The following is an 11,725-nucleotide window of genomic DNA, read 5'->3' on the forward strand; positions in this document are numbered from 1 at the left end:
CACATTCATGTGTGGGATGTTGCCCTGGTTTTGAGTGTGTTTGTGTGTTGGCGGATATTTCCTGTCATATCATGCCCAAAGAAACTGGGAGGTTAGCGGCCATTTTGAGAGAGATGCTGAGACACCTCACCACAGCATTGCGACATGATGACTACTTTCAGTGTGTGTGTGTGTGTGTGTGTGTGTGTGTGTGTGTGTGTGTGTGTGTGTGTGTGTGTGTGTGTGTTTGTGTGTGTGTGTGTGTGTGTGTGTGTGTGTGTGTGAGTGTGAGTGTGAGTGTGAGTGTGAGTGTGAGTGTGAGTGTGAGTGTGTGTGTGTGTGTGTGTGTGTGTGTGTGTGTGTGTGTGTGTGTGTGTGTCTGTGTGTCTGTGTGTCTGTGTGTCTGTGTGTCTGTGTGTTTGTGTGTGTGTGTGTGTGTGTGTGTGTGTGTGTGTGTGAAAGAACTACACAGTATATTCATGAATGTGAGTTTGTTTACCTGGCCACATGACACACATATTTAGGAGCTTTAGGATCCTATCCTATTCATCCAACCAACCAACTAGAATGCTAGCTCTGCAAATCTGTATCACATATGATTGGCTCTATATGCCCTATATCCTATAGGCCCTAATGCCAGCTGTCATGGTCACAGACAGACAACACCTGTCTTTGCTGTCGGTGTGGAGACGATGTGTGTGATAAATAAAGATGGCGGGATGGGGGATGGGTGGATAGGGGGTAGAAAGATGATGAGGTAGAAAAACATTCCCAGCTGGATATTCCCTAATGTAATCCAACCTGAACCTCTCAGATCCTAGGGGCTTTCCAGATTAACGTGACCCTGTTTCGTACACTAGGTGATCCGACCTCATCAAACAGAACCACCCCACCAGTCCGAGACAGTGACTGACAGTCATTTCAACATCCAGAACTTTGTGATGTGATGAGTCATGTTATCAACTGAAAACTCTTTCAGACAGCAGTGATGTCTCATTTCCACATGGACAGAGGTGAGCCGCTTTTGTAAGACACCGTTGAGTCATCTCATTTACCAACCCTAACTGAGCCTCTGTTGCGTTGATGAAGAAGAAGGTGATGATGATGATGGTGCGTTCTCATTTTCACTTGGACAGTGCAGTCTCGTAGCTGGCATAAACATGTAGGCAACTACGCGGCTGCTTAGGGGGGAAATTTGCTGAAGGAGTCGGTGGACTGTCTGCAGGCGCTCAGCACTGTGCCCCTCTGTAATGGTGCCAGGCTCCCATTTGGGTAAACTCACCCAGCGGGAGGTGCCAGCTGTGTCCCAGCATGCACTGGGGCCTGTCACACGCCCCGTGCGGAGCACAACGGGGGGGTTCGTGATTTAGGACGGTGAGAGAGGGAGGAATGTAGAGGTGAAGAGGAGCGCATAGACACACAGATGTACACACACTCACACATACAAACACACACACACACACACACACACACACACACACACACACATCTGTCTTGGCACACACTCACAGAACCACACACACACAGACACATAAAGATACACACACATACACACACACATCCGTCCCGGCCCCTTCAAACACTCTCACTTTCACACACACACACACACACACACACACACAAACACAAACACACACACGCTCACATTTGAAAGAGCCGAGCAGAAAGCGGGATTGTGCTGTTTTCATATTTGATGGCGCTGTGGCCTCAGTAAAAGGATGATTGTGGGTCACCAATAGATCAGAGGAATGGTGCACAGTCAGACTCCACAGTCAGACAACTGACAGAGATAAAGGAGATAGAAGGGAAGAAAGAGAGAGAAGAAAGGAGAGACACACATTTAAAACGAGGACGGAGAAAGGGATTAGAAAACAACTCCCTCACGTATACAGTTGGGCCTTACTGAAACTATTTCTTTAAAGAAGGAGGGGATTTGAAAGACTTTTATGTTGTATATTTCTCACATTTTTAGACAGAATCCTTCTTGATTTCATCTTAAATTTGGAGGACTGTATCATGTTCTTATTTTCTATTGAGCTTTAAAGTGAGGACAGTTTTAACTTTATTTTCTTGCTTTGCACGACCCTGTACTATAGATGAAGAACAGAACACATGTCCATCCCTGACCAAAGATGGACAGTTCACTTCACTTGGTCCCCGGGCGCTTACAAGCTGCCCACTGCTCCTGGGGGGTCCTGGAGGAAGGACGGTCCAGGATGGGAAAAGGCAGAGTATAAATTCACCGCGACCTCAGGCCTACTGTGTGTGTGTGTCCTGTGTCGCCTCCATATATGCACGTGTGTGTTCCAGTGTGTCGTGTGTGCCATTTAAAACCTGACAATTATACTAGATGCCAAATCCTCTGTAAGAATGTCTTCAGCTGACTGCGGCAAGCCTGCAGGAGCATGTTTAAAAAACCTCAGTTTCTCTTTTTGAGACATGGCACTGAATCCTTGTTCTCAGAATTTCCTCACAGCATAGTCACCCCTGCAGTGGGTTCCAGTTGTTCCCCTGAGGAACTCGGTTCTAATCGCTGTTCTGCTCGGTAAGGGGAACGCTGACAGGCCCCTGAAGCAATGCTGTGAAGTTGAGACAGGCATCACACCTTTACTAAAACCTGCTGGGACAGCATAGCTGTGTGTGTGTGTGTGCGTGTGTGTGTGTGTGCGTGTGTGTGTGTGTGTGTGTGTGTGTGTGTGTGTGTGTGTGAGAAAGTGAAATTTTCTTCCTCTTCTCACCGTCTCATGAGGAGTTTGGCCCTGGTGTGGACTCCCCCACCACAATGGTTCGATCCGGGCTCCCCCACCCTAGTGGCTGGACCCGGGAGGCCAAATTGGCTCAAGTGAACTCAGCTGGCGGCCCCTATTTAAAGGGCGCCTCATGTTCATGAGGAGAGACTTTCTTGAGATGGCCATGGGAGAACTTAACGAACAGGCATGAGAGACTGAAAGGCGTTTGCGTGAAAAACACTTACCTGCTGTGAGGAAGTGTAGTTGTATCTAGCTGTGTGGATACTAACCTGTGCTTTGTCAATGTGTTCCTCCTGAAGCTGTGCTTTTTCAATGTGTTCCTCCTGAACCTGTGCTTCATCAATGTGTTCCTTCTGAACCTGTGCTTTGTCAGTGTGTTCCTCCTGAACCTGTGCTTTCGTCAATGTGTTCCTCCTGAACCTGTGCTTGGTGTATTGAATGTTCCTTCTGAACCTGTCTGTTGAATATGGTCCATGTGACCTGTGAACAGTTAGTCTGTGTCTAGCAGTCTCTATGATCTGCCTAGTTCTCCTTATGTCTGTAGCACTTTGAGTGCGGCCATCTTTTGTGTTTATAAATGTGTGTTTGTTTATTGTATAGACCTGTTTCAGGGAAATAAATGAGAATATATTTTTGTATACAAGCCACCATCTCCTGCACCCTTCTTCCCAACAACACCACCCAGTCCAGTCGCAACCTCCCAAAACAACGTGGGGTGACCGCCCGGTCCCTCACAGTGTGCATGTGTGTGTGTGTGAGACAGGCATCACACTTTTACTAAAACCTGTTGGGACAGCATAGCTGGTGTTCCCGTTTCCTGTGCCGCTAGTCACATCAGACACGCAGCTAGCCTGACTGAAACACAACACCAGTGACTGTTCCTTCCCCGTAGCTCACGTATACATGGTGTGTATGTGTGTGTGTGTGTGTGTGTATGTGTGTGTGTGTGTGTGTGTGTGTGTGTGTGTCTGTCTGTGTGTGTGTGTGTGTCTGTGTGTGTGTGTGTGTGTGTGTGTGTGTGTGTCTGTGTGTGTGTGTGTGTGTGTGTGTGTGTGTGTGTGTGCGTGTATACATGGTAGAAATGGTGAAAATGTCCTGTTGACGTGTCGTTATGTAACCTCATGGTTGTTCGCGTGAGTAAACACTCGAGTTTCACGATTTGCTCTAATATTTTGGTATTTTAGAAACCAGTCAACTCGCAACTGTGTGCTCTATTTTCTTTGCCATTAAGCTGGTTTGTGCATAATCAGATTTTAGTTCAAGTGTTTTATTTTCATACATAACATGTCCAGAAATATGACTGTGCCGTGGTGTTGCAAATACATGCTAAAAGGAATATGATTGAGTGTATAGTATTTCTAACTTTTTCTGTATAAACATTAGATTTTGCAAATATGTCAATTCTTTAAAGACATAATAAACAGACATTAACTGTACAGCTCATTTGCACGTACTAAAAAAAAAAAAAGATTTGGTCTTATTCTTTCTGGACACTTGTGTTATAAGTGGAAGAACACACCTGTTCCATGGCATTTCTTTAAAGCCACAGTTTAACCCCCGGCCACACCCTGTAGCCCTTTATAGCTCTTGGACAGTGGTGGGGGGTTAAGACACATGTTACACACTCCTGTACGACCCCGCCACTCCATCAGAGAGACAGAAGGGGAACCAGTTCGCATGGCACTGAGTTCAGCCATGAAGGTCTATAATTAGTCACCAGAGCAACTGCTGTGTGTGGAGCACCTAAATGTCCCTAATGTGTGTGTGTGTGTGTGTGTGTGTGTGTGTATTAGGGGGCTGGAAGGGGATGATTGGGGGGGGGGGCCCTTACAGACCCTGACACTGAAGCGGATTAGAACCAGATCTGAGTTGAAGTAGGGCCCGAATTCTGAGGTTGGGGAGAGGATGTGATCTTTTCTTTTGTGTTGACATGTTTTTATTGCTGTTGATGAGGAAACAGTCTGGGCTTACCTGCAGGTTTATTTGTCTGTCTGTCTGTCTGTACAGGATTCACTGCTCCTGGCATGTAAGAATGTATGACGACATAAACTATCACTAACATTCTGTCTCAGAAAGGAACACAGAATCTCTCCTGGGACATTCCAAATGACATTATCGGATGTCATGCGTCACTTTGGTGACCTGCTTTGTTTGTGTTTAGTTAACGCCAGTTGAAACTAGAAGCGTGGGGGTATTCCGGTGGTCTTGCAGTCACATTCTTATTTTAGGTAACTGTGGCAAGCACTTAATGGTGTAACACCAGGGTGTCTATTAAGACAGTCTCATCTGTGTTCATCTGTGTGTGTTTGGCCCTGTTGTGTTCATAACAGTGAAGATGCGCAGGCAGTGTGGTTATTTGTGGCAGTGAACGTCCCCCTCTAATCGAGGCCCATTTGGACCCTGACCAGCTGAGTCACCTTCGTAGAAAAGGCCTGATGCCTCTCATTCAAACACAGATGTCACCCTTGAGTTTAGAATTTAAGCTGAGAACGACTATGACTGATACAGAACAAACTCGCAAGCATGTCGATTAGAATGTAGTAAGGATCATCGTCCAGATACAGTTGACATATTGACACTGAAAACACAATGACTATTAAATATATAAACACGACAGATATCAAGTCCGGCTCTGTTTTCTGAATGTGCCACAAGGTCCCGTGCCCCTTTGCTCAGCGTCTGGTTTCAGCCTCCATGTGTCATCAGCTTCAGGGGCACTCAGCCAAACTGCAACCCAGAGATGAATCACCCGTCTGGGCCCTGTGGTCAGCGGAGACCCCCTGTCAGAGAACCAGGGCGGACTGCAACACTAAACAGAGACCTCAAAGGCAAAGGCTCTCTGAGCGAGTCTGAGTCTGAGTCTGATTCCATGGCCTACACGCCTCATGGGGCTCGAGGCTACAGCTGGATGACGAAGATGTTATTTTTAAAACTAAATGTCAACCAAATTCATTTTGTTCAGAGAATCCTTTCAAACCGCAGATTGATTTAATGTACTGTAGAAATGAGTTGAAGTTGGGATGTCTCATTTACAAACACACAGGCTGTATAGCAGGGTGCGCTAATTAGAGAGTAAATGTGTATTGGACGTCATCTTAATTCATACATCCATACTCTCCATTCCATTTATCACATTCTGTTCATTCAGGTTTACTTTGATTGAATAGAATATTTCAATATTAGTTTCATAAAACTAGTGCAATAAATACTCAATCAATGTATATACTAATAATAAACAAATACATTATTATTATTATTATTATCATTATTATCATCAACCACTACAAATAGTGTAACTACCGTAACTAGGGATGCACCGATACCGATACCAGTATCGGTATCGGTGCCGATACTTCGTTAAAATACTCGTACTCGTACTCGTAGTTGAATTGCCGATACCAAGCACCGATACCACTCATCAGTATTTCACTGCATCAAACTGGCCGGGCTATGCTGACACAAAATGTGATTTATTGTCCTACCTGTCCTACCACTCTCTGCCAGACTAGTAAGTAGCTTATTTGCCGTCTTGTGTTGCATTTGCTTGATGTTTGACTGTGTTAGGAAAGTTTGTCATAGTGTCAAAGTATTTCAGTATACAGGTTTCGCTAAATTTAGCTGCTAGCATCTCGTTAGCGATTAGCAATTCCGTTGTGCTGCCTTAACGGCGATTTGGGCTCATTTTAAGATAAATGACGACGACAGGAGTAAGGCACAGTGTAAGATCTGCACTGCTACGGTGTCGAGGGGCGGAAAGGAAAGTACTCTGTTTAACACAAGCAATTTGATTAAACATCTGAAGACGCACCATAGTGCTAAGTACACAGAGTTCACTGATGCTAGTGGCGCAAGACCGAAGCAACCAATCTTAACTGACGTCTTGCAAAAGAAAAAAACGCGCACGCACACACACAGAGAGAGAGAGAGGTAGAGAGAAAGACTGTGCCACATAGGTTAAGTGATTGTTTGTGTACTTGAGCAGGAGATTCTTCTGATCCTTTTGTAACTGAAATGTGCTCTTGTGCTAATCCAGTAATAGTTCTGTTCACTTTTTGTTAAGCAGACTGTGTTGTTAACTATGCAGCAAATTGAATTGCCTTTATCTGGTTATATTTGCATTTTGTCTAATGTGATGATATTGTCTGTTTGAAGGCTTTTTTGTGTGTTAAAACCAGAAAGCTCTGTTTATTTTTGGCTTGGGATAGCCTTCTGTTAATTTTGTACTATAGGCTTGACATAATCTGCAGAGGATAAAATAAAATCTGCCTCCAAATTAATTGCACTTTCATGGAGACCAAATCTAAGAAGTATCGGTATCGGTACTCGGTATCGGCAAGTACACAAATAAAAATACTCGTACTCGTATCGGTTTGTAAAAAAGTGGTATCGGTGCATCCCTAACCGTAACTATAGTCTATTAGACTTGGATAATGAAAACTGTAACTATGGTGTATTAGACTTGGATTCCAAATACTGTAACTACCGTAATTATGGTATATTAGACTTGGATGCTGAATACTGTAACTACCGTAATTATATATTAGACTTGGATGCTGAATACTGTAACTACTGTAACTATGGTATATTAGACTTAGATGGATAAATATTGTAACTACGGTAACTAAAGTGTATTAGACTTGGGTGGGATGCATATACAGTTGGTTGGTGCAGGATACACAGTACCCGCTTAGAGCCAAATGTTAAACACCTCAGCTTCACTTTTCATTGCCACTGCAAAAATAGCCCATTTTCAATTTCACATGTGCCCTACTCACGAACAGTACTTTATAATACCTCTTTGGATAAACACTCTCTGAAGCTGGAGACAGGGCTAATGGCGGTGTGTGCTATTCAGGGAGTCAGATGGGTTCATTATTGTGATTCATAGTTGAATCCCACAGTCAGAGTTGGTCTGATGGCACCGTGGTTCGGACGCTCTGCATAGCTGGTGAAGTCTGCTACCAGGGTCTTTCAAACAGAGCTAGTTACCTTTACATACACACACAGAAACACACTCACATTCAGAGTGCATGGTAATACAAAACATGAAGAGTTATACACAACTAACAGTAAATTGTATATAGGTTGCTCAAACACACACACACACACACACACACACACACACACACACACACACACACACACATGTATATATAAATATTACTCCATTCACATGGAGAGGCACATGGTCAAGCACATAAACACAGAGAGAGAGAGAGAGAGAGAGAGAGAGAGAGAGAGAGTAGAAGCTGGGTGTTTCTGAGCAGGCCCCTGCAGACCTGTCATCACTCTGAGGGTTTCGTGCTTTGACAGGAGAAGAGAGGTGACCTTTGCCATATTTTAAACTCTTCATAAGAGAGTGAAGCATTACATAAGCAGCACTTTACTTCACAGCACTGTTTTAGTTTAAGCCGTCTGGCTAACATAACAATGGCAGATTTACTAGTGTTTGTCTTTGGTGTCTGTACCCAGTTTGGCTTTGAATGAATACAGAGGATTGTGTATATGTGGAGTTCACTCAGACATCTCCCTTTGGAAGATTCCTTACAGGATTTACTTAGAACAGCAGACTATGATTATGAAGAACACTTGGGTTCTTCAAGAGCTGGAGAAACTTGAAAGATATCTGGACAAACAAACTTTGTAGCTTGTTCTACCACATGGACAAGCTTAGGACCAACTTCACTGGTGTATATATATATATATATATATATATATACTGTATAGGCTTATCAGAAATGTTTTTTTTTTATATATATATATGAAGGTGTAACTAGTAAGCTATGAGTTTGCCAACTCATGTAGTTGGGCTACCTCCCCCTCCCACTCTTACCGGCATCCAGTCCAGCCCAAATCTGGAAACCAGAGCCCATAACAGCTGAGAGAGAAAGAGAGAGAGGGGGAGAGAGAAATAGAGAGAGAGGGGCAGAGAGAAAGAGAGAGAGAGAGAGAGAGAGATGGGTGAGAGACAGAGGGGCAGAGAGAGAGAGGGGGAGATAGAGAGAGAGATGGGGGGAGAGAAAGAGAGAGGGAGAGAGAGAGATGGGTGAGAGAGAAAGAGAGGGGAGAGAGAGAGAGGGGGAGAAAGAGATGGGTGAGAGAGAGGGGTGAGAGAGAGAGGGGCAGAGAGAGAGATAGGGGTGAGAGAGAGAGAGGGGGAGAGAGAGAGAGGGGTGAGAGAGAAAGAGAGAGGGGGAGAGAGAGAGCAATGAGTGAGTGGACAAGTGTGGGAAGTGATGAAGTGGGGTGGAGAAGAGGGAGGAGGGGTTTGTGGGGTAAAACTGGGCAGTGTGTGTGTGTGAGTGTGTGTTTGTGTGTGTGTGAGTGTGTGTGTGTTGAAGTAGGTGGGGGTGGCGGCGTTAGGGGGTGGGGGCACGTCGTCGGGGAGGGTCTTGAGTCTACATATAGCAGCTCACCTCTCTCCCTGTCTTCTCACTTTCCCCAAGCTCCACGAGGGCCTCTACTACCTACCACACCACACCCACACCAACACCGACAACCAGCCATGAGCAAGAACTACTCCGCCTCCGCCCAGTCGGCCTCCTCCTACCGCAGGACCTTCGGCTCCGGCTACGGGGGCCTGGGATCCTCCATGTACTCCGGCTCTTCCGGCCGCGGTTCTTCCGGCGCCTCTCACTCGTCCTCCCGGGTCTACGAGATGAGTCGCAGCTCCAACATGGCACCCATGTTCTCCTCCGGCCGCTCCTCGGGAGCCTCTTCCGGCTACGGCGGCGGCGCCATGCGCTCCTACGCCGGCATGGGCGAGAAGCTGGACTTCAACCTGGCCGACGCCATGAACAAGGACTTCCTGGACACGCGCACCAACGAGAAGGCCGAGCTGCAGCACCTGAACGACCGCTTCGTCAACTACATCGAGAAGGTGCGCTTCCTGGAGACGCAGAACTCCACGCTGATGGTGGAGATCGAGAAGCTGCGCGGCCGGGAGCCGACGCGCATCGCCGAGATGTACGAGGAGGAGATGCGCGAGCTGCGCCGCCAGGTGGACGGGCTGACCAATCAGAGGGCCCGCGTGGAGGTGGAGAGGGACAACCTGGCCGACGACCTGCAGAAGCTCAAACTCAGGTGAGGAGAGAAAGAAGGAAAGAAAGAAAGAGACTATTCTGAATATAATTGAATGAATGAAAAGAAAGAAAGAAAGAATATTTCCATCTGTTGAATATAATTGAATGAATGAATGAAAAGAAAGAAAGAAAGAAAGAATATTTCCATCTGTTCAATAGAACTGAATGAATAAGTTCACTGTTTTAATGGCTAATGATTCATTTGTATTGTGTGCCCTATACTGAAAATGGAAGAAACTCCGTAACCTTGAACATTTCGTTCCTCGGGGCAAAATAAATGTCAGCGTGTCGGCATGCTTAGTTATTACATCTGCGTCGCTGAGAGCGGTGCTCCAAATTACTACTGTGTTGTTCTTCCTCTCAAAATGGCCGACACTAATAACACTGTAGAGCCATCCACATGATTAAGGACATTTTATGATCGGGACTTTTCCTGGTGAAAATGTCAAACGCAACCTGTGGAGTTACGTAACTAACCGGGCAGCCCCCCGCGTTTTCTACCATGTCCGCCACCTACGCCCTTTGCCAGCGCGTTCCTGGAAGACCGTAGCGCCTGGCAGACGATCACTGTATCATGTTTCACCCAGCGCTGCCAGAGAATGACAGAGCGCAGCATCTGTGTGGAGCTAATGAAGCTAAAAACCCTTTGCTTGCACAGCACAGACTGTCCGCAAAATAAATTAGCAGTGATTATTTCACAGCCATTAGGCCCACTCTTTGGTACAGATGGAGGGGATCTGATGTCACCCAATGACAAGAGACCAGGAAGGCCATTGGGAGAGTAGAACACGTTTTCGTGAGAAGAAAATTTGAGGAATGAACTTTTTTTTGGCACTCCAGAATATTCAAACGTCGGCATCATACTCCAGTTTCCAGGGGGGGTGATTGGGGGTGATTACACTTTCTGGTCAACATCCATAGTAAACAGCATGTTTATAGGCTATCTATCTCAACGTGTAACCAATACATTTGTGCGTAACTACCCAGGGGGTAGAGAGAGGGATCCATGACACCGGATCGGATCGGAAGAGAGCTTGCCCCGCCACTGGGAGCTTCGGCTCCCCAGCTGCACAAGAGGGCCCAGAGTCAGATAGCAGCGGCTCCCAGATTATCCGGCTATATTTAGCCAGCCTAATATACCTCTCGGTGGCCCACAGCGCCTTCTCATCTCCTAAAAATACACGCTTATCATTCAGCCACTTGGCGGCTGTCTGGGGCTACGACACGGCTCGGATTATGGCTCCATCACGCGGCGGTACGGCACGACACCTCACATTAAAACGGCAGTCATTAACGTTCGCAGGCCCCCGAGGACGCAGTCATTAACGTTTGCGGGCCCCCGAGGACGCAAATAGCAGTGTGAGCCCACGGCGGTGGAATGTTGTATGGATCGTGTGAATTGGGACGGATTAGCGAAATGTTTGGCCAAGAGTGGTCTGACGACAGCCTAATTTTAGTGAGGATAGATCATCTTCACATTAGTTATAGGATGGAGCAGTCAGGTGCAGAGATTTAAAATAAAAAATATATTTATATCTGGCTGGTTATATTCATTTTTCCCATGGTGGTGTCAGTCCAACCTCACAAATATAGCTATCAGACTTGACATGCAGAGGTGAATGGGGTTGATTGAAATATCACCGCTCATAAACGACGTGCCAGCAGAATCCCACATGAAACTGGATATGCTTCATGTGATCTATAGTTCTCTGCTATCGGATGACATTTAAATAAACTTTAACAACCAGATACATGCAATTCCACCGCTTGCATTTGTGTAAAAAATGGCACAAGTCTCCATCAGCAGAACATACCTGGCAGAGTTCCCTACCTGCACAATCTCTCACACGGGACTCTAAAATGGCACATAGATAAAGCCTGTTTCAGCTCCCGTCCATATTGTTTGACCTTTCT

General features: G+C 45.9%; 1 protein-coding gene across 1 annotated transcript in view; it reads left to right on the forward strand.

Moving 5' to 3' along the window:
- The first annotated feature begins 9,135 nt into the window (after positions 1-9,135).
- desma (desmin a) overlaps positions 9,136-11,725 on the forward strand; it is a 12,836-nt gene continuing 10,246 nt past the window's right edge. Inside the window, exon 1 of the mRNA XM_031581925.2 lies at positions 9,136-9,812. Within this exon, the coding sequence (XP_031437785.1) occupies positions 9,235-9,812 (578 nt within the window). The 5' untranslated portion in view covers positions 9,136-9,234. The remainder of the gene's footprint in view (positions 9,813-11,725) is intronic.

The sequence above is a fragment of the Clupea harengus genome, chromosome 2 (assembly GCF_900700415.2).
Source record: "Clupea harengus chromosome 2, Ch_v2.0.2, whole genome shotgun sequence".
Classification (NCBI taxonomy): Eukaryota; Metazoa; Chordata; class Actinopteri; order Clupeiformes; family Clupeidae; genus Clupea; species Clupea harengus.